Raw genomic sequence first — 25571 nt, forward strand, 5'->3', positions numbered from 1 at the left:
TGATGCACTAATTCCCAAGAACAATGATTTGCCGACAGAATGTGCGTGGTTTTGCCACTCCCCTTTAATATGTATCGTGGATAGAGAAGCAGTATGAGTGCAATCATAATATGATAGGATATGTCAAGACAATGTTGGGCTATTCTTTCAGCCAATGAATGCCAGAATCGTTGATTTTTGGTGTGAAACCCAAGCCTCAAACTAAAATACAGTGGGTCGAGGATCGAGTCGTGGGGTGGCATCCTCTCTCTCCGTCCTCACTTTCCAGAAAAAGCAACTCCTTTCTCATAGTCGGTGGAGATGAGAAGAATAACGGGAAAGGCAAGGGATGACATTTTGATCGAAATGAAGAGCGCAATGGACTCCCAGATTGGAGGTAAAAAGCACATTCAGAGATTAGCCTACTTTGGTAATATACACGGTAAATGTAGACTATACCATCATCTTTGTTTTCATTGGCTATTAAGAAGTTTACTATAGCGCTTTCAGAAAATGCTCAAGGAAACACATCCAACCAAAGGCTACTTCGATCAGTTTTGTGACTAGAAATTCCACTGTCTATCATTTGGGTTCGGAATAATGTTTGGCTAATGGCTATTACTTCTGTCTGTGCCATATGTCACTGTACGTTAGTGGGCTACCTGGATGAGGCACATACAATGTTTTGCCTAAAGAGTCGCAAATGTTATGGAATGTACATGTTATTTATAACAGATTATGTTTCGGAAACAGTTTCATGTGTTTCACAGTTGTACAACTAAATGGTAAAGGTTTGAAAAATAGTTCTGAAATAACTGAAAATACATGCAATGACGTCATTCACATGCTGACAGGTCTACTGGGAGAGAGGACAAACTTGAAGTTTGAGAAACTAACAAATTAAAGTAACTGTCCAGTGTTTCCAGATGTATATGAAATAGGACCAATAATTAATTACAATATGAGTGAAGTCGTTCTCATTCCAAAAAATTGCAATTAAGTATGTTGTGTTTTCTGCGTTGGAATGGTGTGGGCATATATGGGCCCAAAAAAATATTTAGCTAGTAGACTGCTGATTGGCCATCTAGAGGATAACATCATCCTCTATAAGGAAATCGCAATACATTTTTTTGAAGTTTGAAGCGGGTTTTTAAAGTTTTTTTTCTCTCCAATTTATGCTTTGGCCGCATGAGTCAGCAACATTACTTGGGTATGAGTTATCAGAATATTAACTTTTGAAAGAGATTTTTACTGGACAGGTACTTAAAGCTCATTCCAGAAGTCTGTAAAATGGCATGTATTTGGCTATTTCTTTGTTGATTTGCACATCAGCATTCAAAGTGATTAGTATTGAGTCCAAATAAGTTAAATATGATTCATAATGATGTAATTATAATAATTTCCAAGCAGGTTTGTGATAAAATAATTATTGCAGATTGATGTCTTCTTCAATGCAAGGTTGATCTGTTGTGCTAATGTATAGGCCTAGTAAAGCTGATGCAAGCGGCACTCTGCTTATCTATATCCCTCTATTGAGAACTTATTAGTCACTCCACACTGCACAAGGAATGTCGCTTGAAACTGGCCATTGTTGTGGCCATGCCCGCCCTTTTAAACACCATTAACTGCCCCATAACTTCAGTATTGCTCTCAGTATTGCTCAGTACGTCTCCCCTTAATGTGCTCCTGTGTGAATAAGCTGTGTCTTATGTTCATGTTTTCCATGAAATTTCATGGCGAAAAGGAAACAAGTTATAGGTAGACATCTGCAATGATGTGCTAAGACAGACATGTCCACTCCATCGCATGTGGTTGTCCTTAACTGTCTAATCATGGATTTGTAAAATCCAACACAAATTGGATTGCTAATTGTTTTCAGTTATTTCCTAGTTTCAGGATGTGTCAAAGGGCTTCAGTAGGCCTCTAATCCATATCTATAACCTTTGCTTTGTGTGGTGCCACACTGTCCCAAGGTAATACTCCCATAATTACATGCTGGAGAACAGATAGTTGTTAACATTGAGTGCATGAACTCTTAAACACAATTATCTGCTGATAGTCTCTCTACCTTGAGTGCCAATTTAGACAGGGAATAGACCATGATGCTATGGACTGACTGAGCAGTCACTCACTGAAGAGATCTGTAGGGAGGAGTTGGACTGTAACACTACTACTGTTTTTCCAATTGTGCTTAGTGACAAATAGGCCGTAAAGGCCAGAATATATGCAGAATATATTACTAGATCACATTTGTTAAAACAAAAATGTCACAATTTGTGAGAATGTGGCAGTGTGCCTATACAGAGTTGCCCACAGAGACGACTTTGTCTCCAAATACAGCCATCCACTGCATAATGTGTTAAGCTGTCATGGTAGCAAGGGTCCCTCTATGAAATGTTGCTGGTTGAGAGGTAGCTCAGAAAATGTAGAGCTGCTGTGGGTAATAAACAGATTTGAACAATTACAAATGTTCCTTTTGTTAAAAATACTTTGTAGGCTGCGATGTATTATGTATGGCTTCACAGAAAATAGTACTTGACCATTCATAATGTCGACAGTAAAATGGTTTCAATAATGCCGCAGTAATTATGGTTTTGAGATATTGTTACATCCGCCTCTCTGCTGGGTAATGAAGTGATTTGGTGCAAATTCACTGATGGATGGAAACAGTCCGGCTTCCCTCCAACCTGTCTCACACTGTTTACTCCCAGCATCTCACCTCTATAGGGCTGCAGGTCGCCTAGTGGTTAAGAGCGTTGGGCCAGTAATTGAAAGGTTGCTGGTTTGAATCCTCGAGTTGATTAGGTGAAAAATCTGTTGACTCTGCTGTCCATTTGACTTATTTTGGTATATCAGAAACAGGTTCCACTATCTCTGAACAATAGGTATTTCTGTTCTCAATGTGTAGTGAGTTGAATGAGCAGGTTAATTTAAGGACAATCTGTCACTTGCCCTTTTGTGTTAAGGCTCCTTGTTGGTAAATATCCACAGTATGGCTGACTACCCACACTGGGTCTAGATGGTGTGGACTTCTGTGTTGATAGACTGCCCTTTCACACCAACGGCTTTGTGTTGGCTGTTATCAGGGAAAACCTTCCTGCACAATAACAATGACAAAGATCTATTTATATGTGCGTCTGTGTTGTGGATCACCATGCTGACAGTTTTATATAGGGACTGAACGTGAATAGACTTCAGGTTCATCTGCATCTATATAATACAGTTCTATTGCAGAATAATAATTTTCATAGTTATATTACCCACATGCTCACACTGGCTGCCTTGTTATGGCTCTCATGGCTCTAAATCAGTTACATATCCCAAATAGTTTTTTTGAAAGGTTCCGATAAGGCACTGTAGTATTATCAAATATTAGTAAACAACATCTCTCACTGTCGCAGTAAAACCTCTATTAATTTCATAGCGTGTTTCCAATTCTGCATGCCTAATTGGTCTTGATCAGGGGCAGTCAGGCACAAACTAGGCCAGGCCTAAATAATAATCTTTACATTACAGCACTCACCCTTAATCATTGATGATCTAATAAGAAACGTATTAGACAGTTGTGTACCGCTTCCATTTAAGGTGTTTTATATCTGGCTACGGAGGGCAAGCCAGTGAATTCATCTTGGCTCACAGACGAGGGGGAGCCCCAGTGTTGCCATGGAAACTGGCTGAGTAATTATATTTTCTCTTTGATAGCTGAGCTAGACAGACTGTGAGCAGTATCTGAATATCTGAATATATGCGAGAGTGTTAACTAACTTCTCATATAAATACTTCTCTGATAAAAACATTACACGCCTGGACTTTTCTCCTTTCACCTCCAATTGGTTATTATCCCTTCTTTGGTCTTCCACAATTACATTTCAGTGGCCATGAGCAGATTAATATATACATCTTGAGTAACATTGGTCGATGCACTTGATCACAGTGGGCTTTGTGATTGTGTTGCTTTGTGGGTTTAGGAAGCTCTGTGCCAAAGCATTCCATGTTCTATCTGTGGGTTAACCTGGGCATCACATCTGAACAGGCAACAAGCTACGAAGAACAAAGAACAAAAGTTTGTTTTCATGTACTCTGCCATATCCTCAGTGGCGATTATGCAGTACGCAACAAGGCCAAAGGGTGCAGATGAGAAAAATTAGGGGAATAATTCTGATGGACAAGATCTGTAATATTCTAACATTTCTACTTTTCCTCCTTATGCAAGAATGCCTCATTCAAACAGTATAGTATTAGAAGGATGACATTTCATGTCTGTTTTAGAGAAGATAAAGTATGAATTCTGCTATCTGCTCTGCCCACGATCCCTCGCTGGGAGGGGCACCGGGATATTGCTCCACTCTACTGATCTAACTTTCAGGGTTTTGTCAAGGCAAAGTTCCCTTCTGGGTCTTGGCCAGTTGTATCCTGGAGATAAGAAGGGAGATTTTGTTTGTTCCATGTGCAGAAAGTCATCAACAGACGATGTGAGAATGGGGATTCAAAACAGCTTTCCAACTGGACAAAAACTGGTTGACTCATTGTTTCCACGTCATTTCAACAAAAAAATGTAATGTGATGACGCTGAATCAACGTGGAGAACTGATTGGATTGGAAAAAAGTCATCAACAAAAGGGAATTTAATCTTTTTTTCACAGAATTTACAACCTAATTACAATTGCATGGTGTTTTGTTGATTTCACGTTTGAATTCACGTTAGTTGACAACTCAACCAAATGTAAATCAAAACTAGAATGGCTTCCCCCTAAACATAGACCCTATGCTGCTTCATTTAAAACATGCTAAATAAAATGTATTTAAAAATCCTCAAGTTAGCATTTGGTTACTTCAGCAAGGTAAACAAAAGCAAAACATGGATTGGTCTTTCTTCCTACAGGGTAAGGAAACCAATGTAATTTCAGTGAGGTATCCTGTGTGTTGTCTTTCCCCTGAGAAAATGAACTTGGGGATGATGTCAGTAGTTAGGCTATTGGAGCCATGAGTCATGTATGTTTGAGTCAGTCAAAAGAAGCCAGTCTGATATGTCATGGTGCTATTTTTAGCTGGAGCTACAAGGATGATAAGAGTTTAGACATAATAGGTCACATCAGGCCATGGTAGCAACATAGTGACATTGTTGTGGTTCATTGTGTCTCGTACACGAACATCTTTCAACAATAGGATGTATGTTGCACAAGCCTCACATGCTGGCCTTCTAGATGATCCATCTTCTGTATGTAGGGCCGTAAGACATATGGCCGGTTATCTTACCATGTTGGTCATGAGTGAATGAGAATGTGGTGAGTGTGTGGCCTACAGTGTTTCCCTGATAAACTAATCAGCTCTAGTTATGTGGGGGATGAATGGCACATAATGGGCCAATCATTTCCATTTAGTACTTATTGACCTACAGTATATACAGACATATTGTAATGCTTTAACTTTTATTCTAGATATCCATCTAATTAAATAGGGTACCGCGTCACTGTGCAGCATCACAATGCCTATTATAAACTGTATTTTTTATCTATTATGAATTGTATTTCTATCTATTATAAACTGTGAGAATCCCTGGCCTAACATGACATGAGATTGACGCACTTTTGTAGTTCATCAGAGAACAATTTCACCTGTGATATGATGATGATGCTCAGAGCCCTGGGTCTGACCACCCTCTGCAACTGGATCCTGGACTTCCTGATGGGCAGACCACAGGCTGTGGGGATAGGCAACAACACCTCGTCCTCACTTACTCTTAACACGGGGCCCCCCAGGGGTGTCCTCAGCCCTCTGCTGTACTCCCTGTTCACCAACGGCTGTGTGGCTAAGCACGACACCAACTCCAACATCAAGTTTGCTGACGACACCACGGTCGTAGGCCTGATAACCAACAGCGATGAGTCAGCCTATAGGGACGAGGTAAGTGAACTGGCATTGTGGTGCAAGGACAGCAACCTCTCCGTCAACATCAGCAAAACAAAGGAGTTGATTCTTGACTTCAGGAAGGGAGGGAACATTCCCCGATCCACATCAACGGGACTGCAGTAGAGAGTCACTAGTTTTATGTCCCTCAGCATCCACATCATAGAGGACTTGACATGGACCAACAACACCACCACTCTTGTCAAGAGGGCGCAACAGTGTCTCTACTTCCTAAGGCAGCTGAAGAAATTTGACATGCCATCCCGGGTCCTCTCCAAATATTACAGCTGCACCATCGAGAGCGTCCTGACCGGTTGCATTACGGCCTGGTACAGTCGGGAATTTCTCCGTCCAGACCGCAAGTCCCTTCAGAGGGAGGTGAAGACAGCCCAGCACATCACTGGAACTGTGCTGTCACCCTTCCAGGACATCTACTCAAAACGGTGCCTGAGGAAGGCCTGCAGCATCATCAAGGACCACACACACCCCAGCCATCAGCTCTTCACTTCATTACCATTGGGAAGACAGAATTGGAGCATGAGGTATGATACCTACAGTCTGAGACAGTTTCTATCTAAAAGCCATCAGACTTCTGAACACTTAAACTGGACTGACCACCTGCACTGACTCTCCTCTCCTCATCTTAGCACACATGCACTCACTCACTCACACACACACACACACACACTCACACACACATAAAAATGCATGCTACACACACATCACAACTGCTGTTGATAAATTGTGCCTTCTTGTATTATACTTATGCTAAACATTTTATTCTACTTAGCCATTTACTTTATGTTCATATTTTTACATTTCCTTATTGTTGTTGCAATGTCGAGAAGGAACCTGTAAACATTTTGTTGGACATGGTATGCCATGTGTATCCTGTACAAACGACTAATAAAACTTGAAACATGAATAACAGTGGTAGCCCAGTAGCTGAAACAGAAGAGGAGAAGGTTCATTAGAGGAAAGTAGCCTAAAGCTCAGGCCTCGTATTACCATTTAAATCACTAACCAAATTGGCTTGGTCTGATGAAATACATCATTTACCAGGCTGTCTAAAGGTTTATCTGGCTGAAACAATAAACAATCAGGAAGGCACTGTGACTGTCACTGGAAAGTAGACAGGTGCTGCCGGTGGGAGCAGGTGACGCAGGTGCTGTTAGGTCCTCACCAGCATCAAGGTGACAGCTTCTTTATGCCACAAATTAACATTGAATAATGTATTCCTGTCCTCACACTGCCACTTACTGTGATTGAGGCAAACAGAGAATATATCAAACATATTTAACACATGGTCTTTTTGTTTGAGGCTAGTGTGTCTGTGTCTGGTGGGTGCTACTCTAGATATTCTAATTCAGAATTTGTGTATCTATGATATCATGAAAGCATCTATCAATGTCCAGCAGCACTTTGTTAAGCAGACTAACCCCTTTGTCCTGTGTCTCTCCTCTGAAGAAGATGGCCCTGCTGTGCTGACAGCATTCAGGATGAAACTATTAACAGGTACTGGCAGACGAAAGGCTTAATGTGACACCTGTCTGTCCATCCATCCTTTCATCCTCTCCTAACCTCACCTCATAGTCAGTGGCTGTGTCTGTATGTACTGCTGTCGGTTACTCTGAGGCTTGTGCTGTTTGCTCGCTGCTCAGCCTCCCTTCATGCCAGCAGCTGCAGAGCCAGGCTCCTCATAGCCCAAACCCAGCCCTATACTACTCTGCATCCTCTGGTCCTCTGTGAGTGAGTGCCAAGGCCTTGGGTTTACCAGTGGATCACTCCATTTGATTTAGTACAGGAAGCAAGGAAATGACCTTTCAAATCCAACATGCTAAATTTTATTGAATTTACCTGTACCATATTTGACATTTTTAAATATATTTTTTTGTGTGATTTTGTTGGGAGAATTTTATCTGTGCATCTCTCTGTGGGTTATTTGATATATCAGAAAGGGAAACATGAGCAGAAATCTGCTAGAGCTCTCCCTTTATAAAGATCTAAGGCCAAGGCTTAAGGCCAACACTCCTAGCAGATGCTGAAAGAACACCTGCACTGAGTGCATACATCTTTATGCATTTATCCAGCACCTAAGAAATAATATGAACTGGGTGGTTTAAGCCTTGAAGGATGATTGGCTGAAAGCCGTGGTATATCAGACTGTATATGACCTCTCGGGGGGAGGGGGGTTGTTGTATATGGCCAATATACCACAGCTAGGGGCTGTATCAAGGCACTCTGCGTTGCTTCATGCATAAGAACAGCCCACACCCCCTCGGACCTTATTTCTTAAATGGATGTGCAAGACAATGTGAGGTATTAATCACTCCAGACTACCCACTGAAGGTACTTGTAGGTCAGCTACAGTAGGATGAGAGGTTCTCTAGGACTTCGATGGGGTTATCAATGTCAGTTTAATTTAGCGTGTGCTGGAGACTACAGACTTGTTTACAGTAAGTTAGTGTTCTGCAGACAGTGGGTGTTATTTTGATGTACATCTTCACTAGTGGATCTCCTACTATCTGAATGTGGGTCTAGTTCCAGGAGGTGGTACACTACGTGACCAAAAGTATGTGGACACTTGCTCATCAAACATCTCACTCCAAAATCATGGGCATTAATATGGAGTCGGTCCCCACCTTTGGTGCTATAACAGCCTCCACTCTTCTGGGATGGCTTTCCATTAGATGTTGGATCATTGCTGGGGGGACTTTCTTCCATTTAGCCACAAGAGGATTATTGAGGTCGGGGCTGATGTTGGGCGATTAGGTCTGGCTCGCAATCGGCTTTCCAATGCATCCCAAAGGTTTTCGATGGGGTTGAGGTCAGAGCTCTGTGCAGGCCAGAGAAGTTCTTCCACACCGATCTCGACAAACCATTTCTGTATGGACCTCGCTTTGTGCACGGGGGCATTGTCATGCTGAAACAGGCAAGGGCCTTCCTCAAATGGCTGCCACAAAGTTGGAAGCACAGAATCGTCTAGCATATCATTGTATGCTGTAGAGTTAAGATGTCCCTTCACTGGAACTAAGGGGCCTATCCTGAACCATGAAAAACAGCCCCAAACCATTATTCCTCCTCCACCAAACTTTACAGTTGGCACTATGCATTGAGGCAGGTAGCGTTCTCATAGCATCCGCAAAACCCAGATTCGTCTGTCGGACTGCCAGATGGTGAAGCATGATTCATCCCTCCAGAGAACGTGTTTCCACTGCTCCAGAGTCCAATGGGGGTAAGCTTTACATCACTCCAGCCAACGCTTGGCATTGCGCATGGTGGTCTTAGACTTGTGTGCAGCTGCTCGGCCATGGAAACCCATTTTATGAAGCTCCCGACAAACAGTTCTTGTGCTGACATTGCTTCCAGAGGCAGTTTGGAACTCGGTAGTGAGTGTTGCCACCGAGGACAGACCATTTTTACGCGCTTCAGCACTCAACGGTCCCGTTCTATGAGCTTGTGTGGCCTACCACTTCGCGGCTGAGCCGTTGTTGCTCCTAGAAGTTTTCACTTCACAGCACTTACAGTTGACCGGGGGAGCTCTAGCAGAGCAGAAATTTTAAAAGGTGGCCTCCTATGTCAGTGCCACTGAAAGTCACTGAGCTCTTCAGTAAGGCTATTCTACTGCCAATGTTTGTCTATGGAGATTGTATGGCTGTGTGCTCGATTTTATACACTTATACAACGGGTGTGGCTGAAATAGCCAAATCCACTAATTTGAAGGGGTGTCCACATACTTTTAAATATATGGGATATATACAAACAATAGTGTATTTATGTGTTCAACCATACTGTATTTGAGGATATGTGTCTCCCATTGTATTCCTTTTTGAAAACATTGAAAAATGTGTGTTGCTTGGGTGCTGAGGTGTATGTGAACGTATGCATACTATGCGTATACTATACTGTGTGTTTCTGCATGTGTGTGGATGTGCTGCTATCTATAAATGTCTAATAAAAGTGGCCTTGTCCCTGGTTGGTAACACACTCCCTCTCTCTCTCTGTGTTTGCTCAGCTCTGGACTGATAATAACTGTTAGCAGTACAATCATCACAGCTTGGCACACCCCTCTGCTAGTTTGTCCTTCATAAGGGTTAGGGATGCTTGTGCTCAGACTCATCTGGCTGGCTGGCAGTCTCAACATCATTCCTACCTCATGAGTTGTCTCTTTAATTTACCTCTCAGCTGTACAGAGCGGCTCCCTTGAGCCTCTCATTGGCTTGCAAGGCACTCAGTCAAACCTCTGGTTCTTTAAAAATATCCTACTCATCCAATGAAAGAAAGGCTCAGGGCAGAAGGAATCCTTCCTGTGGTAAGCTAGATTGTGTTACGTCTGAGTGAACTACAGGGCCTCTGACTGGGCTGCTGCCCCCTCCCCCATCCCTCCGTGTACGTAGAGGCCTAACCTCCCCACAGGAAGTGCTTGTTTCCCAGCATTCAGAAATAACCAGGCGGCAGGCAGCGCTGCAACATGAGCACATTCCCTCCTAGCGTTTTCTGCCAGGCTGGGGGAGTGCTCTGCTCTGCTCTGCTGCTGGAATGCTGTGTGTCTCTTGTCTGTGTGTCTCCAGATGGAAAGTGTGCTTTTGTGAAAGTTGGTCTTTTATAGGCACATGTGTTTAGTTCTTTCCCCTGGTTTTATGTCTGAGAGCTCTTGGGAGAGTGAGTGTCTTCATGTCTATTTCACCATGCTGTTGCCCTGAGGGCAGTCCATGTCAACACAGTGGTGTGTTGGGGTGTTCTGACATCTGACCACAACACAGTTCCACTGACAGACTAATGCTGTTTTCTTCACATCAGCAATCCCTGCTCTCAATATAGAACTATTGCGCAATAGGAGGGAGACCGACTCGATCATCTGCAAAATCATTGGCAAATCTGTAGAAAAGGAATGTTGGTGGAAACAGAGGGATGGGTCATGTAGTGTATCTGATGACATTACACAGTCATTTTAGTTAAATAACATAGCTTTATTTTTCTAGGATTCATTTAGCCAATTGACTGTATGTAGTGAAGGTATCATACATGACCACAGGGAACAAGTTTGACATTTCCATATCAAGTGTATGTTGTATCTCATATGACCTATTAGGCTAGTTCGTGTGATGAGGCTGGAATAATTACGTAAAATATTATAGACAAATAACCCATTGCTTTCTCTCAAGTAAATGTGTGGTCACACATTTCTGCACACATATCACTATGTCATTTGTACATTGTAAACAGTTTTCTGTTAAAGGGGCAATCCTTAGACCTCAGTGCAACATACATTTTTTATTTACATTTGTTTGAGTTGTCAACTAACGTGAATTCACCATGACATTGGATTGAGGTTATAAATTGGGTGAAATAGAGATGAAATTCCCTGATGTTGATGACTTTTTACAAATCCAACCAGTTTTCCACGATGATTCATTTTATATTTTTATTGAAATTATGTGGAAACAACATTGATTCAACCAGTTTTTCCCCAGTGGGATAGATGCAAGGACTGACCTTCCAAGATACCCAAATTATAGTTTTAAACATGTTTTGAGGCTATACTGTGTTTGTTTACATTTACAATATTTACCAACATTTGATTAAAACTAGTTTATATTTTGTGTTCCGACGGGGTGTGACAGTTAAACTAAGCTCATGAGGCATGTATAAGTTATATTATTCAAGAATCAATGGACTCATATGCAGTATATCAATGTACTATATATCCTAAGTCCAAAAATGTATGGAGCAACTGCAGATTGCCCTTTATGGGAACTAATCTCTGCTCGTGTTTATTTTCTCTACACAGAGGAATGTAATGGCCACAGTCTTAATAACTTTGTAGAGGACGGAGGTACACAGCTACCTGGACACACAGAGGTGAGTCCCATGACCCCATGTTGACCTACGTTAACATATCCCTGCCCTAGATGACTTCCCAAGCTCTCTGTGCTGTAATGCAGCAGTGTTCTGACATGCAACGGGCAAATGAATTGAACGCTGCAACAAACAAAAAACACATCAAATGATTTACATGATAAAGGTTAACAAAATGTTGAAGGATTAGTAGATACATTTCTTTGCACTTATGTGCGTATTTGGCTGTAAGAAATGTATGATTATGTGTTTTGTTTTTAGTCTTCCTCCACATGCTTGATTGATCCTCATCCGTGATCAATATTCTTGATCAATAGTGAGTGTGTATTGAAAGTAGGTTGTTTTGCATGCCTTTGTGTACCTTGCCTAAGTTGGAAACAACTGACCTCTTTCTACTACAGTTCTCATTGTTCAGTCGCAAGACCTCAGTGTCTCTCAGTGTCTCTCAGGGCTTGAATCAAGAAGTGGCTGTATACTGGTCTGGGATGATCTGAGAATATCAAGACTAGGTTTAACGTTATTATAAAAACCAAAAAGTTAATTTCAGGCACTAGTGCAGTATGTACCACTTTGCTTGCCATAGTTGAGGGCTACGTTTAGCATAATGATAGGCATGCCTTCACTGGAACATGTCCAGGATCCACTGCCTCCTAACTCCTATTCAAGTAACATAAGACAAACCACACAAAAGAAAGTCCACACTCATTACAACATAAATGTGTTTATTTCATTTTGGCCGTGTCCTAAACGATATACTAAACTACGACCATGTACTTATAATATGCTTTTAACATGCATCGTCACATTCAGTAAACAGATGTTCTCTGTTCATAGGAGGAGGAGAGCAATAGTTTGTGTGGGTTAGTGTTCTGACACTCTTCTCTGTCTGCCCTCCAGACTGACAGACTACAGCAGAACAAAGACACCGTGTTCTTCAGGGACGGGGTTCGCAGGATTGACTTCATACTGTCGTACCTAGATGACAAGGATGGAGAGAAGAAGCAGGTGGGCAGCATAACGCACCATCATCAACACCGTGACAGAGAGCATTGTGTGGTTACAGAGAGACACATGGCAGTTTATCAACACGGACATGACAGCACAGAGCATTAACCTTGGAGTGGTCAGGCTTGCTTTGAGTCTGAACGACTTCAATAAGAACACAGCTATTTCAGTTTTCCGTTGCAATACCTTTTTTCACAGTAAAGATGGTGTCTGGGGTCAACTGACCACGTGACCATGACTCATAATCAGCCTGAATTAGGGCGGTAAAGAGGAGAAGGTGGCTAAAAGGAAGTGGCTGACAAGATCCCATTGGTTAAAACTTTGTTGTTGGGGTAATTGCATCACCTCTTTCTTGACCGAGAAGCAAAGATTTCATGCCACAGACAGACCATAGACAGACCAAATGTCATTATTACAAGGCCCTCTAGCTTCTGATTTTTGGACTTTGAGAATGCTGTGACTGGTGCCAGGCAGTCTTTCAACAGAGCTTCTACAAGAACAAAATGGATCCTCTCAAGGAAAGATTATGAGAATGAATGGGGAAGTTAGAATACGAGGAAGGATAAAGTGATAGCAGAGATGATAGAGGGGGAGATACAAGGATAAATGCTTTTCTGCCCTGATCCTTGCTATTGCGTAAAGTGCATGTGTGTCTGTCTCTGTATTTGTACAGGAGAGGAGGAGGGAGTTTGAGGCCAACCTTAAGAAGGCTGGACTGGAGCTTGAGACTGAGTACAAATCGGTGAGTTACCCATCCGTGGCACGCTGTCGTCCTCTAGTGGTCATCATGCAGCAGCACATCACATTACTGCAAAGTGGGGAATATCTCAGCAGAGCATTCTTAAAGGGGAATTTCACTCCACAGTCTTCTTTCCTCAGTGGTAGAAAGGTTTTTAACATATACTGAGTGTACAAAACTTTGGGAACACCTGCTCTTTCCACAACATAGACTGACTGACCAGGTGAATCGAGGTGAAAGCTTACCTAATATGATTCCTTCAACCAGTGTAGATGGAGGCGACAGGTTAAAGAAGGATATTTAAGTCTTGAGACAATTGAGACATGGATTGTGTATATGTGCCATTCAGAGGGTGAACAGGCAAGATAAAAGATTTAAGTGCCTTTGAACAGGGTATGGTAGTACATGCCAGGCGCACAGGTTGGTGTGTGTCAAGAACTGCAACGCATCTGGGTTTTTCACGCTCAACAGTTTCAAATCAAATTTGATTTGTCACATACACATGGTTAGCAGATGTTAATGCGAGTGTAGAGAAATGCTTGTGCTTCTAGCTCCGACAATGCAGTAATAACCAACAAGTAATCTACCTAACAATTCCAAAACTACTACTTTACACACACAAGTGTAAAGGGATAAAGAATATGTACATAAAGATATATGAATGAGTGATGGTACAGAGCGGCATAGGCAAGATGCAGTAGATGTATCAAGTACAGTATATACATATGAGATGAGTAATGTAGGGTATGTAAACAAAGTGGCATAGTTTAAAGTGGCTACTGCTCTTAAACGCTAGTAAAACCAAATGCATGCTTTTCAACCGATCGCTGCCTGCACCCGCATGCCCGCCTAGCATCACCACCCTGGATGGTTCCGACCTAGAATATGTGGACATCTATAAGTACCTAGGTGTCTGGCTAGACTGCAAACTCTCCTTCCAGACTCATATCAAACATCTCCAATCGAAAATCAAATCAAGAGTCGGCTTTCTATTCCGCAACAAAGCCTCCTTCACTCACGCCGCCAAGCTTACCCTAGTAAAACTGACTATCCTACCGATCCTCGACTTCGGCGATGTCATCTACAAAATGGCTTCCAACACTCTACTCAGCAAACTGGATGCAGTCTATCACAGTGCCATCCGTTTTGTCACTAAAGCACCTTATACCACCCACCACTGCGACTTGTATGCTCTAGTCGGCTGGCCCTCGCTACATATTCGTCGCCAGACCCACTGGCTCCAGGTCATCTACAAGTCCATGCTAGGTAAAGCTCCGCCTTATCTCAGCTCACTGGTCACGATGGCAACACCCATCCGTAGCACGCGCTCCAGCAGGTGTATCTCACTGATCATCCCTAAAGCCAACACCTCATTTGGCCGCCTTTCGTTCCAGTACTCTGCTGCCTGTGACTGGAACGAATTGCAAAAATCGCTGAAGTTGGAGACTTTTATCTCCCTCACCAACTTCAAACATCAGCTATCTGAGCAGCTAACCGATCGCTGCAGCTGTACATAGTCTATTGGTAAATAGCCCACCCATTTTCACCTACCTCATCCCCATACTGTTTTTATTTATTTTATTTTCTGCTCTTTTGCACACCAGTATCTCTACCTGTACATGACCATCTGATCATTTATCACTCCAGTGTTAATCTGCAAAATTAATTATTCGCCTACCTCCTCATGCCTTTTGCACACATTGTATATAGACTCCCCCTTTGTTTTCTACTGTGTTATTGACTTGTTAATTGTTTACTCCATGTGTAACTCTGTGTTGTCTGCTCATACTGCTATGCTTTATCTTGGCCAGGTCGCAGTTGCAAATGAGAACTTGTTCTCAACTAGCCTACCTGGTTAAATAAAGGTGAAATAAAAAAAAATAAAAAAATAGTGATACATGTATTACATAAAGATGCAGTAGATGATATAGAGTACAGTATATACATATACATTTGAGATGAGTAATGTAGGGTATGTAAACATTATATTAAGTAGCATTGTTTAAAGTGGCTAGTGATATATTTTTACACCAATGTCCATTATTAAAGTGGCTGGAGTTGAGTCAGTGTGTTGGCAGCAGCCACTCAATGTTAGTGGTGGCTGCTTAACAGTCTGATGTTTAACAGTCTGATGGTTTCCTGTGTGTATCAAGAATGTTCCACCACCCGAAGGACATCCAGCCAACTTGACACAACTGTGGGAAGCATTTGGGTCACCTTGTTGTTCATGCCCCGATGAATTGAGGCTGTTCTGAAATTAACTCAATATTAGGAAGCTGTTCCTAATATTTTGTACAGAGTGTTTGTTTCTATGTTTTCTTTACAAACTTTTAGGTGAAAATATAATAAATGTATCATAAATGTACTCAATATTTTATATGATTACTCTGTTTTGTGCTTAAATTGTATGGTCAGTCAAATTGCCTCGCTCTGTCCTCTCTCAACTCCTTCCTCTTAGGACTCGGATGATCTGAAAACATACTTCCTGAAGATCCACGCCCCGTGGGAGGTGTTGGCCACCTACGCTGACGTGCTGAAGATCAAGGTTCCCTTTAAGGAAAGCGACATCCCCCACGGACAGGACGTTCCACTGGAGTGGCTCTCCCGACCGTTCCGCCTGCCAGGGAAGGTGATGCGCCCACAGCCTGACTACTTCACCTCTCCATTTGATAAGGACAAGATAGACTTCTTCCTCATCAAAAACCGAGACACCTTCTTCCCCCCCTCCACACGCAACAGAATAGTGAGTACAGAATCTTAACACAGAATCCAGAGAGACACGCGTGCACACACACACACACACACACACACACACACACACACACACACAGATCTGATGTCCCTTCCTGTCAGGTGTACTACATCCTGTCTCGCTGTCCGTACCATAAAGAGGACCGCAAGGAGACAGACAAGAAAGGTATCAAGCGGTTGCTGAACAACGGGACCTACACCTCAGCCTTTCCACTTCATGATGTAAGAATCATGTGACGCCCCACCTACATCACATCAACATACTCACAGTAGATTTCATGTGAAGATGTCAGATTTATTTCTAAACTAGAGCTGATTATTCTCCTTTCCCCTATGCTGTCAGTGTCGATACTGGGAGAGGAACACAAATAAGCAGTGTGAGAGCGAACGCTACCACCTCTATAAGAATTGGGCAAGGTTCCTCTGTTTCTACAAGGAGCAGCCCCTCAACCTCATCAGGTAAGATAAAATCGGCTGGACATCGGTTACATTTCCCCGATGCATGGACACAAAGATCTACGTCTATAACGGGGGGAGGGGAGGGAGGGAGGGAGAGAAGTGGGCGAACTCAGTCCGGCTTTAAACTTACACTTGAAAGTTGGAATAGTAGAATGCACAAGGTGCAATTTCGAAATTGGGTAGTGCATCATCAGTTCCTCTTGTCATGTCAGTCATTGTATATCTTAGAGAGATATTTATAACTTGTCAGAAATGTCAGCTAACGGTTTTTTACTTAGGTTTTTTAGACCATAGATATTGTTGTAACAATTTGTCACTCAAATGTCACATGAATACACATTAGACATGACAAAATGTCTAGAATTGCATGAAAATGTGCTTTAAACCTGCAACATTCTCTCCACCAACAAGAGCGGTGTGAACAGTTTGTGTCATCAACAGCTTGTGCACATGGGGGGGGTGGGGGGGGGGGGGCTGATCTATAACACCATGCAAATACTAAGTGTCCCTACTCCCTAATGCCAAATAAGTTGAATTATGTCTGTGTTGTTAACAGGAAGTATTATGGGGAGAAGATTGGGATCTACTTTGCCTGGCTGGGCTTCTACACAGAGATGTTGTTCTTTGCTGCGGTCATGGGTGTCATATGTTTTACCTATGGTGTGCTAAGCTACGATGATAATTTAACAAGGTTAGTACCACCAGGGGGCGGAAAGGTGCCTTATTTGAAAAATAGGAAAACAGTTAATTGTCTGCATTTAAACAGGCTGCCCAATTCTAATATTTCACCCAATTATTGGCAGATGATCAATCAATCAAATGTATTTATAAAGCCCTTTTTACATCAGTCGATGTCACAAAGTGATGTACAGAAACCCAGCCTAAAACCCCAAACAGAAAGCAATGCAAATGTAGAAGCACGGTGGCTAGGAAAAACTCCCTAGAAAGGCCAGAACCTAGGAAGAAACCTAGAGAGGAACAAGGCTCTGAGTGGTGGCCAGTCCTCTTTTGGCTGTGCCGGGTGGAGATTATAACAGAACATGGCCAAGATGTTCAAAAGTTCATAGATGACCAGCAGGGTCAAATAATAATAATCACAGTGGTTGTAGAGGTTGCAACAGGTCAGCACCTCAGGAGTAAATGTCAGTTGGCTTTTCATAGCCGATCATTCAGAGTTAGAGATAGCAGGTGCGGAAGAGTGAGAGTCCAAAACAGCAGGTCCCGGACAAGGTAGCACATCCAGTGAACAGGTCAGGGTTCCATAGCCGCAGGCAGAACAGTTGAAACTGGAGCAGCAGCAGCGTGACCAGGTGGACTGGGGACAGCAAGCAGTCATCAGGCCAGGTAGTTCTGAGGCCTGGTCCTAGGGCTGAGGTCCTCAGAGAGAAGAGAGAGAGAGAATCAGAGGGAGCATACTTAAATTCACACAGGACACCGGATAAGACAGAAGAAATACTCCAGATATAACAGACTGACCCTAGCCCCCGGACACAAACCTTCGCAGCATAAATACTGGAGGCTAAGACAGGAGGGGTCGGGAGACACTGTGGCCCTCTCCGACGATACCCCCGTACAGGGCCAACAGGTAGGATATAACCCCACCCACTTTGCCAAAGCACAGCCCCCACACCACTAGAGGGATATCTTCAACCACCAACCTATTACCCTGAGACAAGGCCGAGTATAGCCCACAAAGATCTCCACCACGGCACGAACCCGAGAGGGGGCGTCAACCCGGACAGGAAGATCACGTCAGGGACTCAACCCACTCGACGCACCCCTCCTAGGGACAGCATGGAAGAGCACCAGTAAGCCAGTGACTCAGCTCCAGTAATAGGGTTAGAGGCAGAGAATCCCAGTGGAGAGAGGGGAACCGGCCAGGCAGAGACAACAAGGGCGGTTCGTCACTCCAGTGCCTTTCCATTCACCTTCACACTCCTGGGCCAGACTACACTCAGTCATAGGACCTCCTGAAGAGATGAGTCTTCAATAAAGACTTAAAGGTCGAGACCGAGTCTGCGTCTCTCACATGGATAGGCAGACCATTCCATAAAAATGTAGCTCTATAGGAGAAAGCCCTGTCTCCAGCTGTTTGCTTAGAAATTCTAGGGACAGTAAGGAGGCCTGCATCTTGTGACAATAGCGTATGTTCGGCAGGACCAAATCGGAAAGATAGGTAGGAGCAAGCCCATGTAATGCTTTGTAGGTTGGCAGTAAAACCTTGAAACCAGCCCTTGCCTTAACAGGAAGCCAGTGTAGAGAGGCTAGCACTGGAGTAATATGATCAAATCTTTTGATTCTAGTCAAGATTCTCGCAGCCGTGTTTAGCAATAAGTGAAGTTTATTTAGTGCTTTATCCGGGTAGCCGGAAAGTAGAGCATTGCAGTAGTCTAATCTAGAAGTGACAAAAGCATGGATAAATTTTTCTGCATCATTTTAGGATAGAAAGTTTCTGATTTTTGCAATGTTATGAAGATGAAAAAGCTGTCCTCAAAATATTCTTGATATGTTCGTCAAAAGAGAGATCAGGGTCCAGAGAAACGCAGAGGTCCTTCACAGTTTTGTTTGAGACGACTGTACAACCACCAAGATTAATTGTCAGATTCAACAGAAGATCTCTTTGTTTCTTGGGACCTAGAACAAGCCTCTCTGTTTTGTCCGAGTTTAAAAAGTACAACAGTTTTTAAAAAGTAACAACAAATAAGATCTGATCTCAATGTTCAAAATACAAATTATTGGGCTGCCTGTTTAAACACAGCCTTTGAATCATGCCCAAGTGGGCTCTCATACACACACACACCTAATGGTGTGTATTCAGTATATTAATAATAATTGTGTAAAAAAAAACATCTTTGTTGTTGCACACCCAACAGTACACTAAATCACGCACATCTGTCAGTCTATACAGGACATGTGAAGTCACGTCATATCAAATGTATTAATGTTCTTTCCCACTTTCTATTCCTCCTATTTATCTCTCCCACAGTAAGGAGATCTGTGACCCCAGCATTGGAGGGAGTATTGTGATGTGTCCGCTGTGTGATAAGAAGTGTAGTTACTGGAAGCTCAACTCCACGTGCCTCTCATCCTGGGTAAGGGAACATACACATTTTATTCTGTCATTCACAATGTAATCTTTCCTCAAATGGTTAATCATAATCTCTTGATGATTGGCCATTACATCTAATTATTGATGGCTCTTCACACTTAAAAAAAATATTGTCTGTGTAAATATTCTGCATGCTTAGCTTATTGTTTAAACCAGCCTGTCAATCAAAGCCAGTGAAATCTTCCATGCTGAGTGTGCAGTATGTCATCTTTCTGTGGCCAAAGCACAGCATGTCATTTCCTCTGGGTGGTTAGGAGCTCATCCTGTCCCATGTTCCCTCTTCCAGCAATCCCATCTGTTTGATAACGAGGGGACCGTGTTCTTTGCCATGTTTATGGGGATCTGGGGTAAGTGTCTGTCCACTCTGTTGTTACTGTATTAACCTGTTGGAGAATTACAGTACATCCCCTGTGAGGGAGACAGACTGTTACTGTTAGAGTGTAATGACCCTGTCGGTTCTGCAGTGACTCTGTTCCTGGAGTTCTGGAAGCGGCGCCAGGCCCAGTTGGAGTATGAGTGGGACCTGGTGGATTTCGAGGAGGAGCAGCAGCAGCTCCAGATCCGCCCGGAGTTTGAGACCAAGTGCACTGACCAGAGACTCAACCGGATCACCCAGGTACGGGCTGCCAACTGGTTATTACACACTACTTGTAATACTGTGCAAATTCTAAAGTATTCAATGAAAAACTACTGACTGGGCTTTCCGTTATTTGTTATTGTGCAGGAAATGGAGCCATACCTACCCCTCCCCAAAAAGTGTGGTCGCTTTTGCCTCTCCGGGGTTACTGTTCTGTTCTGGGTAAGCCAACATACTACATCAACTCTGTGTGTCTGCAAGCATTTGTTCGCCAGTGTGCAGTATACTGTATGTGGGCTGTATGTGTGCACTGTAGCATGTGGATTTTGTATTCTCCACAGATGCTTCTGATTGTGGCCTGTATCACTGGGGTGATAGTCTACAGGCTGGCTGTGTATGCAGCCTTTGCCAGCATCATGAAGGACAGCCCCACTAAGAAGATCCATCTGGTGGGCTCTCTCATCACCCCGCAGCTCGCTACCTCTGTCACCGCCTCCTTTATCAACTTTGTCATCATTATGATCCTTAACTTCTTCTATGAGCGAGTGGCCATCTGGATCACAGATATGGGTGAGGAGGAGTAGCTCCCTATCATGACGATTTTCTCAGGAGTAGCAGGAAATGCAGGGGGATGGAACACTGATGGCATATCAAGTGATGTTTACCCCAGGTCCCATTAACTATACATTTCCTACTCATTTATTTTTTAACATTTTTTTCTCCTATAAAGATTCACTCATACCTCAGCAGTACTTTACACCCATTAGTTTAGGTAGCTGGTGTGCCTTGAATGGCTTTGACCTCCAACTACTTGCTCCAACAGAAATTCCCAAGACACATCTGGAGTATGAAAACAAGTTGACAATGAAGATGTTCCTCTTCCAGTTTGTCAACTACTATTCTTCATGTTTCTACGTGGCCTTCTTCAAGGGCAAGTTTGTGGGTTACCCAGGCAACTACACGTACATGTTTGGCAAATACAGCAGGCTGAGGAACGAGGAGGTGAGCTTTGTCACACACCATCTACAGTATATGAACATATTCTATTATATGAAACTCACACCTTTTGAAGAATAAACTACAGTATTTATGTTTTGATCTCAAACCTAACTGTTAAACACCCACTGCAACTTGTCCCAGTGTGACCCAGGAGGCTGTCTGATTGAGCTGACCACCCAGCTGGTGATTGTCATGACAGGGAAGCAGGTGTGTGGGAACATCCAGGAGGCCCTACTGCCGTGAGTTTCACTGACCTCTGACCTACTTCTGATATACTGCGAAATGTACCTCGATGATCTTTCAGTTGCATATTTACTCCACCATGGGGTGTGAACCAGCTTGAACTTGTTAAAGATGTCCGACATTCAGCATGTCATTTGTACACGTGCCCTCCTCAGAGTTCAGTATTCTGTATTCTCTTGATCTATATTATATCCTGTCAGGCTGCTGAGGAACTGGTGGTGCAGCAGGAAGGCCCGGAAAGACCAGTACAGCCGCTGGGAGCAGGACCACGACCTGCAGAACTTCAGCCAGCTGGGCCTGTTCTATGAGTACCTGGAGATGGGTAAGGAGGCCCTTAACCCACTTCACTCTCTTCCCACATAGACAGGAGAAGGTGTAGGGCTGTTCATCAACATTCTCTCTCTCTCTCTCTCTCTCTCTCTCTCTCTCTCTCTCTCTCTCTCTCTGTGCAGTAATCCAGTTTGGTTTCATCACTCTGTTTGTGGCCTCTTTCCCCCTGGCCCCCCTGCTGGCCCTCTGTAACAACATCCTGGAGGTCAGAGTGGACTCCTGGAAGTTCACCACCCAGTTCCGCCGGCCTGTGGCGGCCAAGGCCCACAACATCGGAGCATGGCAGGAGATCCTCAATGTGGTGGCCATCTTGTCCGTTGTCACCAATGTGAGTAGGATTAAATGTTATTAAGCTGTAGCCACGTTGTTGTTATCAAGTGTTCAAATCTATGTCTTTATTGTTGAACAGCCCCATTTTATAATTCATATATTCTGTATAATCAAAATACAGTAATTCAATAGTTCAATGTGTCTTGGATCCCCTCTCATACTCTCTCATCTCCCAGGCATTCATCATGGCCTTTACTTCAGACATGATCCCCCGCCTGGTCTACCTGTATGCCTACCACCCTGGCTCTGAAGCCACCATGAGTGGCTACATCAACAACAGCCTGTCAGTGTATGACATCTCCCAGATCCCTCTCCTCAGTACGCCCGAGGAGGGGGCGATTCCTGCCTGGTTCAACAGCTCCTTCATCACCACCTGCAGGTGGGAAGCGACTGCAATGCCAGGCCACTCACTTGCACATTTAAATACCCTTTGTCTTGACTTCACTTGACGTCTTGACTATGAAGCTGTGATTGTATTAATCCAGATGTTTACAGAGGACAGGTCAATGCTTGGGGTTTAGCACGATTGTATGTAGTTGTTGTGTCTTGACATTGGCCCTATATATTGTCTCAGGTACCGTGACTACCGCTACCCTCCAGGCCACCAGAGGCAGTACTCCCACACTATGCAATTCTGGCACATCCTGGCAGCCAAACTGGCCTTCATCATTATCATGGAGGTAAGCCATCCAAAATATGTCTATGGAACACAGCACATCTCTCCACTCTAAACCAGCAGGTGCTCTCTCCATTATATACAGTATGCAGCAGAGCCCAATCTTTGCTATCACTGTCTTTCAACATGTTATCATCTGTACTTAATAAGGTGAGTGTGTGATAATGGTATGCTCTGTAAAGAAATGTATTCCTTTCCCATCAGCACGTGGTGTTTGTGGTGAAGTTTTTTGTGGCCTGGCTGATACCGGATGTGCCATCCGAGGTGAAGGCTCGGATCAAACGGGAACGTTACCTCATCCAGGAATACCTGCACAACTACGAGGTTGAGAAGCTCAAGATCCAGCTGAGTCAGAGTTTTATCATTGAACCCAAACCTGAGGTCTGCACTGCCACCGACAAGCATGACGTGTTATCGGAGTGCCTGTAGGCCACCAATCAATGAACTGACACCCACCAGGGTGTTGCTGTGAAGTCTCCTCCACTGAAGGCAAACAGAAGTACAGTAAAGGGCTTCTGGCAATGGGGCAATCCTATCTACTGTTTCTCTTTGTTTTGTTGTTTGTTCATTTTCTAATGAGCAGCTAGCAGATTTCAACCTTTTCACCTATATTAGGACTTTCATTGGAGGCAGGGATGGAATAATTTGATCGATGGCCACATCTTGTCACCTTTTCTCAACGTCCAATGCTGTTGCAATGCAAGCTCCTATTGTTCTGCTTGCTTCATATCTTCTGTGCAATGATGTTTCTTGCAACTGATTCAGTCATTCAGTGTTGATTGTGATAGGATATTATGGAATCCTACAAAAGTATGTGCCAACTTGTTAAGTGTTCAGTTAAATGCTATTGGGATTCATGATATTGTGCCAGACAATATACAGCTTCTTGAAAAAAATGTAATCTAATGCTCAATTTATCTACAATGTCATAATATGTTACTAACAAATGTCCAGCAAAAACTGCCAAAGATATCCCATGGCTTTTATCAGCAGCTATCTAATAAATGACCTTTAAAGAAATATGCATGTTTGATAGAATGTAACATATAAAAATCTAATTTATTTGCCTTCAAATGTTGGCATGTTATCTGCTTCAATTTTGTTGTAGCTGGGCTACATTGAATGTGATGTGTTTTCCTTGCGTTACTGTCATGTATTTGAGATATTTTCATGGGAGTCAATGCAAAAACTGTAAATTAAAGGCCCAATGCAGCCGTTTGTATATCAATATCAAATTATTTCTGGGTAACAATTAAGTACCTTACCGTAAAAATTGGCTAAAATTGCTTTTTAGCTAAACTGTTTTTTCAAGCAAGAATTTTGCTAGGACTGTCTGGGAGTAGTCTGAGTGGGGAGGGGAAAACTCAAAACTAGCTGTTATTGGCAGAGATGTTTGGAACTTTCTTTGTATCTGGTCTATCAACCAATTTACTACATGGTGATGTCACCATGGAAAGCTGAAACTCCCATCCATGCAAACCTGATGATTAGGAGGTACTGTGTATATTGTATGTTCAACCAGCAAATAACTGATCACATTTTTTTTCATCAGCTGTTGTACAATTTCGATATAAAACACAGGAAAAACAGCATTTTGACTGCAGTGGCCCTTTTAAAAACTGCTTCTCTCAGCTGGGTAATGCTAGATTGATGGTCCAAGAGGGTAATACACCCATACGTCTACTGTACATACACTACCGTTCAAAAGTTTGGGGTCACTTAGAAATGTCCTTGTTTTTTTTTTTGTTTTTTTTGTCTATTAATATAACATCAAATTGATTAGAAATACAGTGTAGACATTGTTAATGTTGTAAAAGACTACTGTAGCTGGAAACTGCAGTTTTTTTTATGGAATATCTACATAGGTGTACAGAGGCCCATTCTCGGCAACCATCACGCCTGTGTTCCAATGACACGTTGTGTTAGCTAATCCAAGTTTATCATTTTAAAAGGCTAATTGATCATTAGAAAACCTTTTTGCAATTATATTAACACAGCTGAAAAATGTTGTCCTGATTAAAGAAGCAATAAAACTGGCCTTCTTTAGACTAGTTGAGTATCTGGAGCATCAGCACTTGTGGGTTCGATTACAAGCTCAAAATGGCCAGAAACAAAGCACTTTCTTCTGAAACTTGTCAGTCTATTCTTGTTCTGAGAGATGAAGGCTATTCCATGTGAGAAATTGCCAAGAAACTGAAGATCTCGTACATCGCTGTGTACTACTCTCTTCACAAAACAGCACAAACTAGCCCTAACCAGAAAATAAAGAGGAGTGGGAGGCCCCGGTGCACAACTGAGCAAGAAGACAAGTACTTTAGAGTGTCTAGTTTGAGAAACAGATGCCTCACAAGTCCTCAACGGGCAGCTTCATTAAATAGTACCCGCAAAACATCAGCCATTGGAATACAGGAGTGATGGTTGCTGATAATGGGCCTCTGTATGCCTATGTAGAAATTCCATTAAAAATCAGCTGTTTCCAGCTACAATAGTCATTTGCAACATTAACAATGTCTACACTGTATTTCTGATCAATTTGATGTTATTTTAATGGACAAAAAAATGTTTTTTCTTTCAAAAACAAGGACATTTCTAAGTGACCCCAAACTTT

The 25571-nt window shown here is 42.8% G+C and overlaps 1 protein-coding gene across 3 annotated transcripts; it reads left to right on the plus strand.

Moving 5' to 3' along the window:
• The first annotated feature begins 58 nt into the window (after positions 1-58).
• Positions 59-24178, plus strand: LOC110526514 (anoctamin-5). Of its 3 annotated transcripts, XM_021607549.2 has the most exons (21): positions 59-376; positions 7354-7401; positions 11678-11748; positions 12643-12750; positions 13424-13492; positions 15948-16232; positions 16343-16462; positions 16584-16699; positions 17256-17390; positions 19686-19791; positions 20095-20155; positions 20273-20424; positions 20533-20607; positions 20727-20955; positions 21209-21387; positions 21526-21623; positions 21828-21949; positions 22080-22285; positions 22464-22666; positions 22862-22967; positions 23168-24178. In XM_021607549.2, exons 1-21 carry the CDS (start codon positions 301-303, stop codon positions 23390-23392), a joined length of 2790 nt encoding a protein of 929 aa, XP_021463224.1. In that variant the 5' UTR covers positions 59-300; the 3' UTR covers positions 23393-24178. The 3 variants fall into 3 exon arrangements, with proteins under 3 accessions (XP_021463224.1, XP_021463226.1, XP_036836786.1); XM_021607551.2 differs by lacking the exon at positions 7354-7401; XM_036980891.1 differs by lacking the exons at positions 7354-7401; positions 11678-11748.
• Positions 24179-25571: the final 1393 nt, after the last annotated feature.

Source organism: Oncorhynchus mykiss, chromosome 6 (assembly GCF_013265735.2).
Source record: "Oncorhynchus mykiss isolate Arlee chromosome 6, USDA_OmykA_1.1, whole genome shotgun sequence".
In the NCBI taxonomy this organism is placed as follows: Eukaryota; Metazoa; Chordata; class Actinopteri; order Salmoniformes; family Salmonidae; genus Oncorhynchus; species Oncorhynchus mykiss.